At 65.2% G+C, this 19,674-nt stretch overlaps 1 protein-coding gene across 1 annotated transcript in view; it reads left to right on the forward strand.

Annotated features, from left to right (window-relative positions):
- Window positions 1-12,192: 12,192 nt before the first annotated feature.
- SRRT (serrate, RNA effector molecule) overlaps window positions 12,193-19,674 on the forward strand; it is a gene marked incomplete at its 3' end in the record, with an annotated part of 29,942 nt that continues 22,460 nt past the window's right edge. Inside the window, 4 exon segments of the mRNA XM_053969572.1 lie at window positions 12,193-12,250; window positions 13,947-14,085; window positions 14,572-14,697; window positions 18,591-18,746. Coding sequence (XP_053825547.1) covers window positions 13,967-14,085; window positions 14,572-14,697; window positions 18,591-18,746 — 401 coding nt within the window.

The raw sequence follows: 19,674 nt of genomic DNA on the forward strand, positions 1-19,674 counted from the left end.
TCACGCGGCAGCCCGCGCCCCTCGCTGGGCTCCATGCCGGCCCCCGCAGACGCAGCCCCAGCGCCGGCGGCTCGGCCCAGCGCCACAAAGAAACACCCAAAACCACCCCAAAAACACCCCAAAACACCCAAAAAACACCCTAAAAACACCCATAAACACACCGAAACAACCCAAAACATCCAAAAACACCACAGAAACAACCCCAAAAACAACCAAAACACTCTAAAAACACCCCAAAACACCCCAAAACCACCCAAAACCATCCCTAAACACCGGAACTCAACCCAAAACACCCCAAAACACCCCAAACCACCCCAAACCCCCCCAACGCCCCCAGACTCACGCCGCAGCCCGCGCCCTCGCTGGGCTCCATGCCGGCCCGCAGACGCAGCCCAGCGCCGGCGGCTCGGCCCAGCGACGCAAAGAAACCACCCCAATAACACCCCAAAAACATCCAAAAACACCCCAAAACCAACCCAAACCAACAAAAAACACCCTAAAAACACCATAAACACACCGAAACAACCCAAACATCCAATTAAACACCACAGAAACAACCCCAAAACAACCAAAACACTCTAAAAAAACACCCCAAAACACCCCAAAACACCCCAAAACAACCCAAAACCACCCAAAACCACCCAAAACCACTCCCTAAACACCGGACTCAACCCAAAACACCCCAAACCACCCCAAACCCCCCCAACGCCCCCAGACTCACGCCGGCAGCCCGCGCCCTCGCTGGGCTCCATGCCGGCGGCGCAGACGCAGCCCAGCGCCGGCGGCTCGGCCCAGCGCCCGTCCTCGCGGCAGTACATCAGCGGCACGCCCTCGGCGGCCGGCACGGCGCCCGGCACGCAGGCCCCGGCCACGGGGGCCACCAGCTCGGCGGGCACGGTGGCCGGGGGAAGCGGGCGAGGCGCGCGGTGGGCGGGCCGGGCAGCGGCGGAAGAAGAGGCGCACGGAGAGCAGCGCCATGCAGGCGCCCAGGTCCTGGAAGGCCAGGTAGAAGCCGGCGCGGCTCAGCGGGCCCAGCCGCAGCACCTTGCGGTTGACGCGGCCCCGCGGGCCCCCCGCGCCCGGCCCCGGGCCCAGCGCGCCAGGTGCTCGGCGGCCACCGTGTCCACCTTGACGTAGGGGTTCTCCATCCAGGGCGGCGACGTGGCCGTGGCCGTGTCGGCGTCCGACTCGTGGTAGAACACCGAGAAGGTTTCCTTGCACGCCCGGGCGGCCGCCGGGGGGCGCGGCGGCGGCGGCGCCGGGCGGGGGCCCCGCGGGTGGAACAGGTGCGGAGGGGCGGGGGGCGTGCAGGTGGAGGGGGTCGGGTTTGGGGTCGCTGCCGTGGAGATCGGCGGGTTTGGGGTCGTTTCCAGAGAAATTGAGCGGTTTTGGGTCGTTGCCGTGGACATCAAAGTGTTCGGGGTCGTTGCCATGGAGATCAAAGTGTTCGGGGTCATTGCCATGGAGATTGAAGTGTTTGGGGTCGTTGCCATGGAGATCGGCGGGTTTGGGGTCGTTTCCATAGAAATTGAGCGATTTGGGGTCGTTGCCATGGAGATCGGCAAATTTGGGGTTGTTGCCATGGAGATCGGCAGATTTGGGGTCGTTGCCATGGAGATCGACGGGTTTTGGGGTCGTTGCCGTGGAGATTGAGCAGTTTTGGGTCATTGCCATGGAGGTCAAAGTGTTCGGGGGTCGTTGCCGTGGAGATCAACAGGTTCGAGGTTGTTGCCATGGAGATCGATGGGTTTGGGGTTGTTGCCGTGGAGATCGGCAGATTTGGGGTCGTTTCCAGAGAAATTGAGCGATTTGGGATTGTTGCCATGGAGGTCAAAGTGTTTGGGGTCATTGCCATGGAGAATCAGCGGGTTTGGTGTCGTTTCCATAGAAATTGAGCGCTTTGGGGGCCGTTGCCATGGAGATCGACGGGTTTGGGGCCGTTGCCGTGGAGATCAGGGCGCTCGGGGTCGTTGCCATGGAGACTGAGGCGTTCAGGGCCGTTGCCACGGAGCTCGAGGTTGCCAAGGGCATCCCGGTTGCCCGGGGGGATGCCGGGGGCGTGTCCAGGCGTGTCCCCAGGTGTGTCCCAGGTGTGTTCCTGTCCCCAGGTGTGTCCCCCAGGTGTGTCCCCAGGTGTGTCCGGAGCCACCCCAGCTGTCCCCTGTGTCCTGGCCAGGCTGTCCCTGTCCCTGGCTGTCACCGGTGTCCCCCGTGTCCCCCGTGTCCCCCCCGGGCCTGTCGCTGTCCGGTGTCCCCCGTGTCCCCCGTGTCCCCCGTGTCCCCCCCGGGCTGTCGCTGTCCGGTGTCCCCCGTGTCCCCCGTGTCCCCCGTGTCCCCCGTGTCCCCCCCGGGCTGTCGCTGTCCGGTGTCCCCCGTGTCCCCCGGTGTCCCCCGTGTCCCCCCCGGGCTGTCACTGTCCGGTGTCCCCCGTGTGGCCCGTGTCCCCCGTGTCCCCCCCGGGCTGTCGCTGTCCGGTGTCCCCCGGTGTCCCCCGTGTCCCCCGTGTCCCCCCCGGGCTGTCGCTGTCCGGTGTCCCCCGTGTGGCCCGTGTGGCCCGTGTCCCCCCCGGGCTGTCGCTGTCCGGTGTCCCCCGTGTCCCCCGTGTGGCCCGTGTCCCCCCCGGGCTGTCCGGTTGTCCCCCGTGTCCCCCGTGTGGCCCGTGTCCCCCCCGGGCTGTCGCACGCCATCACGGTGAAGCGGATCTCGGCAGCACGGTGGTGGCGGCGCCGCGGGGCACCCAGCGCGAGCGGAGCCAGCTGTTCTGGGCGGGGCTCCAGCTGTTCTGGGCGGGGCTCCAGCTGTTCTGGGCGGGGGCTCCGGCCGCCGTGAGGGGCGGGGTCCCGGCCGGCCCCGCCCCCGCCCCGCCCCGAGCACACCTCGAAGGTGCGAACGGCCCGCCCCAGCTCCGCGTCCAGCGCGCTCAGCTCCTCCCACTGCCGGACAGACGGACAGAGACAGGGACAGGGACAGACAGCGACAGGGACAGGGACAGGGACAGGGACAGACAGGGACAGACAGGGACAGGGACAGACAGGGACAGGGACAGACAGGGACAGACAGGGACAGGGACAGACAGGGACAGGGACAGGGACAGGGACAGACAGCGACAGGGACAGGGACAGACAGGGACAGGGACAGGGACAGACAGGGACAGACAGGGACAGGGACAGGGGACAGGGACCAGGGACAGACAGGGACAGACAGGGACAGGGACAGGGACAGGGACAGGGACAGACAGGGACAGACAGGGACAGGGACAGGACAGACAGAGACAGGGACAGAGACAGGGACAGGCAGGGACAGGGACAGACAGGGACAGGGACAGGGACAGACAGGGACAGGGACAGGGACAGACAGGGACAGGGACAGACAGGGACAGGGACAGGGACAGGGGGACACAGGGACATGGAGAGGACAAGGGGTGGGGACACACAGGGGGCGCGGTGACACGGGGGGGACACGGGGGGACAGAGAGGTGAGCGGCGCTGGCCTCCTGTCCCCCCTGTCCCTGTCCCTGTCAGTGTCACCTGTCCCCCTGTCCCCACCTGTCCCTCCCCGGGCGGGTGTCACCTGTCCCTGTCGGTGTCCCCTGTCCCTGTGGGTGTCACCTGTCCCTGTCCCCTGTCCCTGTCACCTGTCCCCGTGTGTCCCCACCTGTCCCCTCCCCGGGCGGGTGTCCCCTGTACCTGTCAGTGTCCCCTGTCCCTGTCCCCTGTCCCTGTCAGTGTCCCCTGTCAGTGTCCCCTGTCCCTGTCAGTGTCCCCTGTCCCTGTCCCTGTCCCTGTCCCCACCTGTCCCTCCCCGGGCGGGTGTCCCCTGTCCCTGTCAGTGTCCCCTGTCCCTGTCAGTGTCCCCCTGTCCCTGTGGGTGTCCCCTGTCCCTGTCAGTGTCCCCTGTCCCTGTGGGTGTCCCCTGTCCCTGTGGGTGTCCCCTGTCCTGTCAGTGTCCCCCTGTCCCTGTGGGTGTCCCCTGTCCCTGTGGGTGTCCCCTGTCCCTGTCAGTGTCCCCTGTCCCTCCCCGGGCGGGTGTCCCCTGTCCCTGTCAGTGTCCCCTGTCCTGTCCCTGTGGGTGTCCCCTGTCCCTGTGGGTGTCCCCTGTCCCTGTCAGTGTCCCCTGTCCCTGTCCCTGTGGGTGTCCCCTGTCCCTGTCCCCACCTGTCCCTCCCCGGGCGGGTGTCCCCTGTCCCTGTCAGTGTCCCCTGTCCCTGTCAGTGTCCCCTGTCCCTGTCCCCTGTCCCTGTCAGTGTCCCCTGTCCCTGTCAGTGTCCCCTGTCCCTGTGGGTGTCCCCCTGTCCCTGTGGGTGTCCCCTGTCCCTGTCCCCACCTGTCCCTCCCCGGGCGGGGTGTCCCCTGTCCCTGTCCCTGTCCCCTGTCCCTGTCAGTGTCACCTGTCCCTCCCCGGGCGGGTGTCCCCTGTCCCTGTCCCTGTCCCTGTCCCTGTCCCTGTCCCCACCTGTCCCTCCCGGGCGGGTGTCCCTGTCCCCTGTGGGTGTCCCCTGTCCCTGTCAGTGTCCCCTGTCCCTGTCAGTGTCCCCTGTCCCTGTCAGTGTCCCCCTGTCCCCTGTCCCCTGTCCCCGTGTGTCCCCACCTGTCCCTCCCCGGGCGGGTGTCCCCCTGTCCCTGTGGGTGTCCCCTGTCCCTGTCCCTGTCCCCACCTGTCCCCTCCCCGGGCGGGTGCACCGTCCAGCGCAGCTCGCTCGTCTCCAGCCGCGTGTCCAGCAGCGTCTCTGGGGGTCGGGGGGGTCAGGCGGGGGGACCCCGGGACCCCAAATTCCAACAGAGACCCCAAACACCACCCCAAAAAAACCAAACCCACCCCCAAAACCCCAAACACACCCCAAAAACCACCACCAAATACACCCCAAAACCCAAATACACCCCAAAACCCAAAATACACCCTAAAAACCCCAAATCTGACACAAGAGACCCCAAATCCACCCCAAAACCCGAAATACACCCCAAAACCACCAGAATATACCCCAAAACCACCAAATCCATCCCAAAACCACCAAATTCATCCCAAAACCACCAAATTCACCCCAAAAATACCAAATTCCACTCCAAAACCTCCAAATACACCCCAAAAAACCCAAATCTGACAGAAGAGATCCCAAATCCACCCCAAAACCCGAAATACACCCCAAAAACACCAAATATACCCCAAACCCACCAAATTCATCCCAAAACCACCAAATTCACCCCAAAAATACCAAATTCCACCCCAAAACCCTCCAAATACACCCCAAAAACACAAATCTGACACAAGAGACCCCAAATCCACCCCAAAAACCCCAAATCCCCCCCAAAACCCCCATATACACCCCCAAAACCCCAAATACACCCCAAAACCCCAAATTCACCCCAAAACCCACCAAATTCCATCCCCAAACCCCCAAATTCCAACAGAGACCCCAGATCCCCCCCCCGGGACCCCAAATCCGACACAAGAGAGCTCAAATATCCCCCCGGACCCCAAATTCCACCCCTGGGACCACAAATTCCACCCCACAGACCCCAAATACACCCCAAAACCCCCAAATCCATCCCAAAAACCCCAAATCTACCCCAAAAACCCCAAATCTGACACAAGAGAGCCTCAAATATCCCCCCGGGATCCCAAATTCCCCCCCACAGACCCCAACTCCACCCCCAGAAACCCCAAATTCACCCCAAAACCCCAAATCCCATCCCCAAAACACCAAATCCATCCCCAAAACCCCCAAATTCACCCCAAAAACCCCAAATCCGACACAGAGACCCCAAATTACCCCCTCGGGACCCCAAATTCCATCCCAGAGATCCCAAATCTCCCCCCGGGGCCCCCAAATTCCATCCCAGGGATCCCAAACCCCCCCAGAGACCCCAAATGCGCCCCCCAAAACCCCAAATCCCATTCCAAAAACCCCAAATTCACCCCAAAACCCCCAAATCCGACACAGAGACCCCAAATACCCCCTCGGGACCCCAAATTCCATCCCAGAGACCCCAAATCCATCCCAAAAAAACCCCAAATCTGACACAAGAGACCCCAAATCCACCCCAAAACCACCAAATCCCATCCCCAAAACCCCAAATCCCATCCCCAAACCTCCAAATCCACCCCAAAACCCAAAATCCCATCCCAAAAACCCGCAAATTCACCCCAAAACCCCAAATCTGACACAGAGACCCCAATTACCCCCAGAGACCCCAAATCCATCCCAAAACCCCAAATCCACCCCAGAACCCCAAATCCACCCCAAAACCCCAAATCCCATCCCAAAAACCCAAAAATTCACCCCAAAACCCCCAAATCCGACACAGAGACCCCAAATACCCCCTCGGGACCCCAAATTCCATCCCAGAGACCCCAAACCCCCCCAGAACCCCAAATCCACCCCAAAACCCCAAATCCACTCCAGAACCCCAAATCCACCCCAAAAACCCCAAATACGCTCCAAAACCCATCCCAAAAACCCAAAATTCACCCCAAAACCCCCAAATCCGACACAGAGACCCCAAATACCCCCTCGGGACCCCAAATCCCACCCAAAAAAACCCCAAATCCACCCCAGAACCCCAAATCCCGGGGGTCCCGGGGGGTATTTGGGGTCACTCACCCTCCTCCGCCAGCCCCAGGGGGACCCAGAGCCACAAGAGCCAGAGCCCCATGGCCGGGGGTCCCCAAAATCCGGGGGGGGGGTCCCAAAATCCGGGGGGGCTCCCAAAATCCGGGGTGGGGGTCCCAAATCCGGGGGGGGTCCCCAAAATCCGAGAGGATCCCAAAAAATCCAGGGGAGAATCCCAAAAATCTGGAGAGGATCCCAAAAAAATCCCGGGGGGGGGGGGGATTCAAAAAGTCCGGGGGGGGTCCCAAAAAATCGGGGGGGTCCCAAAAATCCAGGGGGACCTCAAATCCAATGGGGGGGGGTCCCAAAAATTCTGGGGGGGTCCCAAAATCCGGGGGGGTGGTCCTAAAATCCAGAGGGGGAATCCCAAAAATCTGGAGAGGATCCCAAAAATCCGGGGGGGGTCCCCAAATCCGGGGGGGTCCTAAAATCCAGAGGGGGAATCCCAAAAATCTGGAGAGGATCCCAAAAATCCGGGGGGGGTCCCCAAAATCCGGGGGGGTCCCCAAAATCTAGGGGGAATCCCAAAAATCTGGAGATGATCCCAAAAATCCGGGGGGGGGTCCCAAAATCCCCTCGGGGGGGTCCCAAAAATCCGGGGGGGATCCCAAAAATCCGAGAGGGTCCCAAAAAATCCGGGAGCGTCCCCAAAAAACTCCTCGGAGGGTGGGGGGGGGGTCCCAAAAAACTCCTCAGCGTCCCAAAAATCCGGGGGGGGGGTCCCCAAAATCCCCTCGGGGGTCCCCAAAATCCCCTCGGGGGGGTCCCCAAGCGCCCCGGGGGGGTCCCGGCGCCGTTTTTGGGGCGATTCGGGCGCGTTTGGGGCCGCCCTCCCCCCCCCGGGGGTCGCGGGGGTCGCGGGGGGGGAGGGCGGGGCCCCCCCCCACAGGAAAGGAGCCTTTGTTCGGCACTTCCAGGGAGGGGCACTGGGGGAACTGGGAGGGACTGGGAGGGAACTGGGAGGGACTGGGAGAGGGGAGGGGGGCGCTGGGGGGGGCTGGAATGGAACTGGGGGGAACTGGGGGGGACTGGGAGAGACTGGGAGGGAACTGGGGGGTCTAAAATGGAACTGGGGGGGAACTGGGGGGGAACTGGGAGGGAACTGGGAGCGGGGAGGGGGCGCTGGGGGGCCTGGAATGGAACTGGAGGGAACTGGGAGAGACTGGGAGGGAACTGGGGGGACTGGGGGGTCTAAAATGGGACTGGGGGAGACTGGGATGAACTGGGAGGGAACTGGGAGCAGGGAGGGGGCGCTGGGGGGGGCCTGGAATGGAACTGGGAGGGACTGGGAGAGACTGGGAGGAACTGGGAGAGACTGGGAGGGAACTGGGGGGGAATGGGGGGTCTAAAATGGGAACTGGGAGGGACTGGGAGAGACTGGGAGGACTGGGAGCAGGGAGGGGGCGCTGGGGGGGGCCTGGAATGGAACTGGGGGGGACTGGGAGAGACTGGGAGGAACTGGGGGGTCTAAAATGGGACTGGGGGGAACTGGGAGAGACTGGGGGAGACTGGGGGAGACTGGGGGCATTGGGGGGGGGGACCTAAAATGGGGACTGGGAGGGACTGGGAGGGACTGGGAAGAGACTGGGAGGGACTGGGGAGGGAACTGGGAGCGGGGAGGGGGGCGCTGGGGGGGCCTGGAATGGAACTGGGGGGAACTGGGGGGGACTGGGAGGAACTGGGGGGCAAAAACTGGAATTGGGGGCAACTGGGAGGGAACTGGGAGCCACTGGGGGAGGGAGAAAGGGGGCACTGGGAGGGAACTGGGAGGAACTGGGGGGAACTGGGAGGGACTGGGGGAGACTGGGAGCACTGGGGGGGGGGCCCTAAAATGGGACTGGGAGGGAACTGGGAGTGGGGAGGGGGGCGCTGGGGGGGCCTCAAATGGAACTGGGAGGGAACTGGGAGAGACTGGGAGGGAACTGGGGGGTCTAAAATGGGACTGGGGGGAACTGGGGGGAACTGGGAGGGACTGGGAGAGACTGGGAGGGAACTGGGGGACCCTAAATGGGACTGGGAGGGACTGGGAGGGAACTGGGAGTGGGGAGGGGGTGCTGGGGGGGCCTGGAATGGAACTGGGGGGAACTGGGGGGGACTGGGAGGAGCCGGTGCCAAGGACCAGTACAGACCAGTACAAACCAGTACAGACCACTACAGACCAGCACGGGCCTTTACAGACCAGTACAGGACCAGTACAAACCAGTACAGACCAGTACAGACCAGTACAGACCAGTACAGACCAGCACGGGCCTTTACAGACCAGTACAGACCAGTACAAACCAGTACAGACCACTACAGACCAGCACGGGCCTTTACAGACCAGTACAGACCAGTACAAACCAGTTGACAGACCAGTACAGACCAGTACAGACCAGTACAGACCAGCACGGGCCTTTACAGACCAGTACAGACCAGTACAAACCAGTACAGACCAGTACAAACTAGTACAGACCAGTACAGACCAGCACGGGCCTTCACAGACCAGTACAGACCAGTACAAACCAGTACAGACCAGTACAAACCAGTACAGACCACTACAGACCAGCACGGGCCTTTACAGACCAGTACAGACCAGTACAAACCAGTACAGACCAGTACAGACCAGTACAAACCAGTACAGACCAGTACAGACCGGTACAAACCAGTACAGACCAGTACAAACCAGTACAGACCAGTACAGACCGGTACAAACCAGTACAGACCAGTACAGACCAGCACGGGCCTGTGCAGGCCAGTATGAGACCAGTGAAACACCAGTGCAAACCAGTTTGGGCCCGTGCAGACCAGTAAAGGACCAGTACAAACCAGTGGCAGAGAATTCCCAGTGTTCTGGGGAGCACTGGGAGCACTGGAGGGCACTGGGAGCACTGGGAGGGCACTGGAGCACTGGGAGCACTGGGAGGGCACTGGGGGGGCACTGGGAGCACTGGGAGGGAGGGCACTGGAGCACTGGGAGCACTGGGAGGGCACTGGGAGGGCACTGGGAGCACTGGGAGGGCACTGGGAGCACTGGGGAGCACTGGGGGGCACTGGCAGCACTGGGGAAGCACTGGGAGCACTGGGAGGGCACTGGGAGGGCACTGGGAGCACTGGGGGGCACTGGGAGCACTGGGAGGGCACTGGGAGCACTGGGAGGGCACTGGGAGGGCACTGGGAGCACTGGGGGGCACTGGGAGCACTGGGAGGGCCACTGGGAGCACTGGGAGGGCACTGGGAGGGCACTGGGAGCACTGGGGAGGGCCCACTGGGAGGGCACTGGGAGCACTGGGGGGGCACTGGGAGCACTGGGAGGGCACTGGGAGCACTGGGAGGGCACTGGGAGGGCACTGGGAGCACTGGGGGGGCACTGGGAGCACTGGGAGGGCACTGGGAGCACTGGGAGGGCACTGGGAGGGCACTGGGAGCACTGGGAGGGCACTGGGAGCACTGGGGGGGCACTGGGAGCACTGGGAGCACTGGGAGGGCACTGGAGGGCACTGGGAGCACTGGGGGGGCACTGGGAGCACTGGGAGGGCACTGGGAGGGCACTGGGAGGGGCACTGGGAGCACTGGGAGCCACTGGGAGCACTGGGAGGGCACTGGGAGGGCACTGGGAGCACTGGGAGGGCACTGGGAGGGCACTGGGAGCACTGGGGAGCACTGGGAGCACTGGGAGGGCACTGGGGAGCACTGGGAGCACTGGGAGCACTGGGAGCACTGGGAGGGCACTGGGGAGGGCACTGGGAGCACTGGGGGGGCACTGGGAGCACTGGGGAGCACTGGGAGGGCACTGGGAGCACCTGGGAGGGCACTGGGAGCACTGGGAGCACTGGGGGGCACTGGGAGCACTGGGAGCACTGGGGGGGCACTGGGAGGGCACTGGGAGGGCACTGGGAGCACTGGGGGGGCACTGGGAGCACTGGGAGCACTGGGAGCACTGGGAGCACTGGAGGGCCACTGGGAGCACTGGGGAGCACTGGGGGGCACTGGGAGCACTGGGAGCACTGGGGGGCACTGGGAGCACTGGGAGCCTGGGGGGGCACTGGGAGCACTGGGAGCACTGGGAGGGCACTGGGAGCACTGGGAGGGCACTGGGAGCACTGGGAGCACTGGGAGGGCACTGGGAGCACTGGGGGGGCACTGGGAGCACTGGGAGCACTGGGGGGGCACTGGGAGCACTGGGAGCACTGGGAGCACTGGGGGGGCACTGGGAGCACTGGGGGGGCACTGGGAGCACTGGGAGGGCACTGGGAGCACTGGGGGGGCACTGGGAGCACTGGGAGCACTGGGGGGGCACTGGGAGCACTGGGAGCACTGGGAGCACTGGGGGGGCACTGGGAGCACTGGGAGCACTGGGAGGGCACTGGGAGCACTGGGAGGGCACTGGGAGCACTGGGGGAGCACTGGGAGCACTGGGGGGCACTGGGAGCACTGGGAGCACTGGGAGCACTGGGAGGGCACTGGGAGCACTGGGGGGGCACTGGGAGGGCACTGGGAGCACTGGGAGCACTGGGAGGGCACTGGGAGCACTGGGAGCACTGGGAGGGCACTGGGAGCACTGGGGGGGCACTGGAGCACTGGGGGGGCACTGGGAGGGCACTGGGAGCACTGGGGGGGCACTGGGAGGGCACTGGGAGCACTGGGAGCACTGGGAGGGCACTGGGAGGGCACTGGGAGCACTGGGAGCACTGGGAGCACTGGGGGGGCACTGGGAGCACTGGGAGCACTGGGGGGGCACTGGGGGGGCACTGGGAGCACTGGGGGGGCACTGGGAGCACTGGGAGCACTGGGAGGGCACTGGGAGGGCACTGGGAGCACTGGGAGCACTGGGGGGCACTGGGGGGGCACTGGGAGCACTGGGGGGGCACTGGGAGCACTGGGAGCACTGGGAGGGCACTGGGAGGGCACTGGGGGGGCACTGGGAGCACTGGGAGCACTGGGAGGGCACTGGGAGGGCACTGGGAGCACTGGGAGCACTGGGGGGGCACTGGGAGCACTGGGAGCACTGGGGGGGCACTGGGAGCACTGGGAGCACTGGGGGGGCACTGGGAGCACTGGGAGCACTGGGAGCACTGGGAGCACTGGGGGGGCACTGGGAGCACTGGGGGGCAGCACTGGCAAAATGGCGGCGCCCCAGCGCGGCCTCAGGAGCCGCTCTGCGCCTGTGCGGGAGCCCGGCGAGACAAAATGGCGGCCGCCGCCGCCGTCACGTGACGCGCGCGGAGAAGATGGCGGCGCCCGCGGGAAGGGGGCGGGTCCCGCGCCCGCGCGCGCGGGAGCGGCGGCCAATGGGAGGGCGGCGGAGGCGGCGGCCGCGCAGGCGCACTGGAGCGCGAGTTCCCGCCGGGACCATAGAGAGGAGCGCGGCCAGAGCGGCCCCCGCCGGCCCCGGCACGCCCCGAGCGCCCCGAGCGGCCCCGGCGCTTCCTCCGCGCCGCTCCCGCCGGCGAGGCCGCGGGTAAAGCCCCGGGCGGGCGCGGGCGGCGCGGTCCTCCCGCGCAGGCCCGGAGCGGCCGCCGCCGCTTCCCCCTTGCGCCCCCCCCCCCCACCCCCCGCGCCCCGGCTCGTTCCGGCGCGCCGCCATTTCGGCGGCGTCACTTCCGGCCGGCGCGGGACCGGAAGCGAGCGGGGCAGCGGCGCGCGGGGCCGGGACCGCGCGGGCAGGTCCGGAGGGGCGGGGGGCGGGGGGGGGTCCCGGCGTGACGTCACGGAGGGGAGGCGTGACGTCACCGGGGGGCTGTGGGGGGCTTTGGGCAGGGGGGGGCTGGGGGGGGGGAGGGTCGGGGCCTGGGGGAGGCCGCAAAGCATCTCGGGATGGCGGCCGTGAGGGGCTTCGGGGGTCCCGGGGCTGTGGGAGGGGGAGCTGGGGGGTCCCGGGGGTCTGGGGGCTTTGGGGGCTTTGGGCGGGAAGCTGGGGGCGGCAGGGGCGGGGATTTGGGGGGTCCCGGTGGTCACTGTGGGGGTCACTCTGGGGGTCAGGGGTGTCCAGGTGGTCACTGGGGGGGTCTGGGGGGGTCACTGGGGGGGTCAGGGAGGGTGTCCCGGGGGTCACTGTGTGGGTCAGGGGTGTCCGGGGGTCACTCTGGGGGTCACTGTCTGGGTCTGGGGGGTCACTGGGGGGGTCTGGGGGGTCACTGGGGGGGTCAGGGAGGTCACTCTGGGGGTCAGGGGTGTCCAGGTGGTCACTGTGTGGGTCAGGGGGGTCACTGGGGGGGTCAGGGGGGTCAGTGGGGGGGTCAGGGAGGTCACTGTGTGGGTCAGGGAGGTCACTCTGGGGGTCAGGGAGGGTGTCCCGGGGGTCACTGTGTGGGTCAGGGGTGTCCGGGGGTCACTCTGGGGGTCACTGTCTGGGTCTGGGGGGTCACTGGGGGGGTCAGGGGGGTCAGTGGGGGGGTCAGTCGTGTCCGGGAGGGTGTCCCGGGGGTCACTGTGTGGGTCAGGGGTGTCCGGGGGTCACTCTGGGGGTCACTGTGTGGGTCTGGGGGGTCACTGGGGGGGTCTGGGGTGTCCGGGGGTGTCCCGAGGGTCACTCCGGGGGTCACTCGGGGGTCAGTCGTGTCCGGGAGGGTATCCCGGGGGTCACTGTGTGGGTCAGGGGTGTCCTGAGGGTCACTGTGGGGGTCAGGGGTGTCCTGAGGGTCACTGTGTGGGTCAGGGGTGTCCCGAGGGTCACTGTGGGGGTCAGGGGTGTCCCGAGGGTCACTCTGTGGTCACTCCGGGGGTCACTCGGGGGTCGGGGCTGTCCCGAAGGTCACTCTGTGGTCACTGTGTGGGTCAGGGGTGTCCGGGGGTCACTCTGTGGTCACTCTGTGGTCACTGTGTGGGTCAGGGGTGTCCGGGGGTCACTCTGTGGTCACTCGGGGGTCAGGGGTGTCCGGGGGTCACTCTGGGGGTCACTGTCTGGGTCTGGGGGGTCACTGTGTGGGTCAGGGGTGTCCGGGGGTGTCCCGAGGGTCACTCTGTGGTCACTGTGTGGGTCTGGGGTTTCCCGGGGTCACTGTGTGGGTCTGGGGGGTCACTCGGGGGTCACTCTGTGGTCACTCGGGGGTCACTCTGTGGTCACTCTGCGGTCACTCTGCGGTCACTCTGTGGTCACTCTGTGGTCACTGTGCGGTCACTGTGCGGTCACTCTGTGGTCACTCTGTGGTCACTCTGTGGTCACTCTGCGGTCACTCTGCGGTCACTCTGTGGTCACTCTGTGGTCACTGTGTGGGTCTGGGGGGTCACTCTGCGGTCACTGTGCGGTCACTCTGTGGTCACTGTGCGGTCACTCTGTGGTCACTGTGCGGTCACTCAGGGGTCACTGTGCGGTCACCGTGTGGTCACTCTGTGGTCACTCTGTGGTCACTGTGCTCCGCAGTGCCCCCCCGTGAGGCCGCGATGGGGGACAGCGATGACGAGTACGACCGGCGGCGCAGGGACAAGTTCCGGCGGGAGCGCAGCGACTACGAGCGCTCCCGGGAGAGGGACGAGCGCAGACGGGACGACTGGAGCGACCGGTGCGGACTGGGGGGGACTGGGGGGGGACTGGGGGGGACTGGGATGGGACTGGGAGGGACTGGGAGGGACTGGGGGGGACTGGGATGGGACTGGGGGGGACTGGGAGGGACTGGGATGGGACTGGGGGGGGACTGGAGGGGACTGGGGGGGACTGGGAGGGACTGGGATGGGACTGGGATGGGACTGGGGGGGACTGGGATGGGACTGGGGGGGACTGGGAAGGACTGGGTGCACTGGGGGATCCCTCACTCCCAGTTGATCCCAGTCCAAGCACTCGGAGGGATCCCTCACTCCCAGTTGATCCCAGTCCAAGCACTCGGAGGGATCCCTCATTCCCAGTTGATCCCAGTCCAGACCCTGGGAGGGGTCCCTGGCTCCCAGTTGATCCCAGTCCAAGCACTGGGAGGGATCCCTGGCTCCCAGTTGATCCCAGTCCAGGCCCTGGGGGGTCCCTGGCTCCCAGTTGATCCCAGTTTGCCCCGCAGGGACTGGGAGCGGGGCCGGGAGCGCCGCAGCCGGGATTACCGGGACTACGACCGGACCCGGCGGGAGCGCTTCTCACCGCCCCGGCACGAGCTGAGCCCGCCGCAGAAACGGCTGCGCCGGGACTGGTGAGAGACCCCAAACACACCCCAAAATCCCCCAAATCCACCCCAAACACACCCCAAACCTGCTGCAGAAACGGCTGCGCCGGGACTGGTGAGACACCCCAAAATCCCCCAAACACACCCCAAAATCCCCCAAATCCACCCCAAACACATCCCAAACCTGCCGCAGAAACGGCTGCGCCGGGACTGGTGAGACACCCCAAACACACCCCAAACACACTCCAAAATCGTCCTAAATCCACCCCAAAAATCACCCCAAAAATCACCCCAAACACACCCCAAATCCACCCCAAAATCACCCCAAACCTGCCGCAGAAACAGCTGCGCCGGGACTGGGGAGAGACCCCAAATCCACCCCAAAATCCCCCAAATCCACCCCAAAATCCCCCGGATTTTTTCTTGGAGATGAGCACGGAGTGACCGTCCCCAGGCCGGCCTGGGACCTCACTGACCCCTCTCTGGCCGCAGGGATGACCACGGCACTGACCCCTGACCCTCACTGACCACTGTCCCCTCTCTGGCCGCAGGGATGACCACGGCACTGACCCCTGACCCTCACTGACCACTGTCCCCTCTCTGGCCGCAGGGATGACCACGGCACTGACCCTCACTGACCACTGTCCTCTCTCTGGCCGCAGGGATGACCACGGCACTGACCCTCACTGACCACTGTCCCCTCTCTGGCCGCAGGGATGACCACGGCACTGACCCCTGACCCTCACTGACCACTGTCCCCTCTCTGGCCGCAGGGATGACCACGGCACTGACCCCTGACCCTCACTGACCACTGTCCCCTCTCTGGCCGCAGGGATGACCACGGCACTGACCCCTGACCCTCACTGACCACTGTCCCCTCTCTGGCCGCAGGGATGACCACGGCACTGACCCCTGACCCTCACTGACCACTGTCCTCTCTCTGGCCGCAGGGATGACCACGGCACTGACCCCTGACCCTCACTGACCACTGTCCCCTCTCTGGCCGCAGGGATGACCACGGCACTGACCCCTGACCCTCACTGACCACTGTCCCCTCTCTGGCCGCAGGGATGACCACGGCACTGACCCCTGACCCTCACTGACCACTGTCCTCTCTCTGGCCGCAGGGATGACCACGGCACTGACCCCTGACCCTCACTGACCACTGTGCTCTCTCTGGCCGCAGGGATGACCACGGCACTGACCCTCACTGACCACTGTCCTCTCTCTGGCCGCAGGGATGACCACGGCACTGACCCCTGACCCTCACTGACCACTGTCCCCTCTCTGGCCGCAGGGATGACCACGGCACTGACCCTCACTGACCACTGTGCTCTCTCTGGCCGCAGGGATGACCATGGCACTGACCCTCACTGACCACTGTGCTCTCTCTGGCCGCAGGGATGACCACGGCACTGACCCCTGACCCTCACTGACCACTGTCCCCTCTCTGGCCGCAGGGATGACCACGGCACTGACCCCTGACCCTCACTGACCACTGTCCCCTCTCTGGCCGCAGGGATGACCACGGCACTGACCCCTGACCCTCACTGACCACTGTCCTCTCTCTGGCCGCAGGGATGACCACGGCACTGACCCCTGACCCTCACTGACCACTGTCCTCTCTCTGGCCGCAGGGATGACCACGGCACTGACCCCTGACCCTCACTGACCACTGTCCCCTCTCTGGCCGCAGGGATGACCACGGCACTGACCCCTGACCCTCACTGACCACTGTCCCCTCTCTGGCCGCAGGGATGACCACGGCACTGACCCCTGACCCTCACTGACCACTGTCCTCTCTCTGGCCGCAGGGATGACCACGGCACTGACCCCTGACCCTCACTGACCACTGTCCTCTCTCTGGCCGCAGGGATGACCACGGCACTGACCCCTGACCCTCACTGACCACTGTCCTCTCTCTGGCCGCAGGGATGACCACGGCACTGACCCCTGACCCTCACTGACCACTGTGCTCTCTCTGGCCGCAGGGATGACCACGGCACTGACCCCTGACCCTCACTGACCACTGTGCTCTCTCTGGCCGCAGGGATGACCACGGCACTGACCCCTGACCCTCACTGACCACTGTCCTCTCTCTGGCCGCAGGGATGACCACGGCACTGACCCCTGACCCTCACTGACCACTGTGCTCTCTCTGGCCGCAGGGATGACCACGGCACTGACCCCTGACCCTCACTGACCACTGTCCTCTCTCTGGCCGCAGGGATGACCACGGCACTGACCCTCACTGACCACTGTCCCCTCTCTGGCCGCAGGGATGACCACGGCACTGACCCTCACTGACCACTGTCCCCTCTCTGGCCGCAGGGATGACCACGGCACTGACCCCTGACCCTCACTGACCACTGTCCTCTCTCTGGCCGCAGGGATGACCACGGCACTGACCCCTGACCCTCACTGACCACTGTCCTCTCTCTGGCCGCAGGGATGACCACGGCACTGACCCCTGACCCTCACTGACCACTGTCCCCTCTCTGGCCGCAGGGATGACCATGGCACTGACCCCTGACCCTCACTGACCACTGTCCCCTCTCTGGCCGCAGGGATGACCACGGCACTGACCCTCACTGACCACTGTCCCCTCTCTGGCCGCAGGGATGACCACGGCACTGACCCCTGACCCTCACTGACCACTGTCCCCTCTCTGGCCGCAGGGATGACCACGGCACTGACCCTCACTGACCACTGACCCCTCTCTGGCCACAGGGATGACCACGGCACTGACCCTCACTGACCACTGTCCTCTCTCTGGCCGCAGGGATGACCAGGGCACTGACCCTCACTGACCACTGTCCCCTCTCTGGCCGCAGGGATGACCACGGCACTGACCCCTGACCCTCACTGACCACTGTCCTCTCTCTGGCCGCAGGGATGACCACGGCACTGACCCCTGACCCTCACTGACCACTGTCCTCTCTCTGGCCGCAGGGATGACCACGGCACTGACCCCTGACCCTCACTGACCACTGTCCCCTCTCTGGCCGCAGGGATGACCACGGCACTGACCCTCACTGACCACTGTGCTCTCTCTGGCCGCAGGGATGACCATGGCACTGACCCTCACTGACCACTGTGCTCTCTCTGGCCGCAGGGATGACCACGGCACTGACCCCTGACCCTCACTGACCACTGTCCCCTCTCTGGCCGCAGGGATGACCACGGCACTGACCCCTGACCCTCACTGACCACTGTCCCCTCTCTGGCCGCAGGGATGACCACGGCACTGACCCCTGACCCTCACTGACCACTGTCCTCTCTCTGGCCGCAGGGATGACCACGGCACTGACCCCTGACCCTCACTGACCACTGTCCTCTCTCTGGCCGCAGGGATGACCACGGCACTGACCCCTGACCCTCACTGACCACTGTGCTCTCTCTGGCCGCAGGGATGACCACGGCACTGACCCTCACTGACCACTGTCCCCTCTCTGGCCGCAGGGATGACCAGGGCACTGACCCTCACTGACCACTGTCCCCTCTCTGGCCGCAGGGATGACCACGGCACTGACCCCTGACCCTCACTGACCACTGTGCTCTCTCTGGCCGCAGGGATGACCACGGCACTGACCCCTGACCCTCACTGACCACTGTCCCCTCTCTGGCCGCAGGGATGACCACGGCACTGACCCTCACTGACCACTGTCCCCTCTCTGGCCGCAGGGATGACCACGGCACTGACCCCTGACCCTCACTGACCACTGTCCCCTCTCTGGCCTCAGGGATGACCACGGCACTGACCCCTGACCCTCACTGACCACTGTCCTCTCTCTGGCCGCAGGGATGACCACGGCACTGACCCCTGACCCTCACTGACCACTGTGCTCTCTCTGGCCGCAGGGATGACCACGGCACTGACCCCTGACCCTCACTGACCACTGTCCTCTCTCTGGCCGCAGGGATGACCACGGCACTGACCCCTACCACAGTGGCTACGAGCTGCCCTACAGCGGGGGCGGGGCCGGCCCCACCTACGGCCCCCCCCAGGCGCCCTGGGGCCCCCACGAGATGCAGCACCAGCTGCTGCAGCACCAGCTGCTGCCCATCCAGGCCAGGTGAGCCCAAAACACCCCAAATTCACCCCAAAAACGGAGCCGGGACCCCCCAAAACCCCCTGAGAAACCCCAAATCTCTCGGAGTGTCCTGAGCCCCCCCAGACCCCAAAACTGCCCCAAAACCCTGTGGGATGCGGCGCCAGCTGCTGCCCATCCAGGCCAGGTGAGCCCAAAATCCCCCAAATTCACCCCAAAAACGGAGCCGGGACCCCCCAAAACCCCCTGAGAAACCCCAAATCTGTCTGAGTGTCCTGAGCCCCCCCAGATCCCAAAACTGCCCCAAACCACCCCAAAACCCTGCGGGATGCGGCGCCAGCTGCTGCTGCCCATCCAGGCCAGGTGAGCCCAAAACACCCCAAATTCACCCCAAAAACGGAGCCAAAACCACCCCCAGAAACCCCAAACCTCCCTGAGCTTCCTGAGCCCCCCCAGACCCCAAAACTGCCCCAAACCACCCCAAAACCCTGCGGGATGCGGCACCAGCTGCTGCCCGTCCAGGCCAGGTGAGCCCAAAATCCCCCAAATTCACCCCAAAAACTGAGCCGAGACCTCCCAACCCCCCCCCGAGAAACCCCAAATCTGTCCGAGTGTCCTGAGCCCCCCCAGACCCCAAAACTGCCCCAAACCGCCCCAAAACCCTGCGGGATGCAGCACCAGCTGCTGCTGCCCATCCAGGCCAGGTGAGCCCAAAATCCCCCAAATTCACCCCAAAAACGGAGCCGGGACCCCCCAAAACCCCAACAAAAACCTCAAATCTTTCTGAGCTTCCTGAGCCCCCCAGAGCCCCCGACGTTGATCCCAAACCCCGACATTGATCCCAAAGCCCCGATACCAATCCTAAATCCCCAATATTGATCCCAAATCCCCGGATATTGACCCCAAACTCCCTGACATTGATCCCAAAACCCCCAATATCGACCCCAAATCC

Source organism: Vidua macroura, unplaced genomic scaffold (assembly GCF_024509145.1).
Source record: "Vidua macroura isolate BioBank_ID:100142 unplaced genomic scaffold, ASM2450914v1 whyUn_scaffold_247, whole genome shotgun sequence".
In the NCBI taxonomy this organism is placed as follows: Eukaryota; Metazoa; Chordata; class Aves; order Passeriformes; family Viduidae; genus Vidua; species Vidua macroura.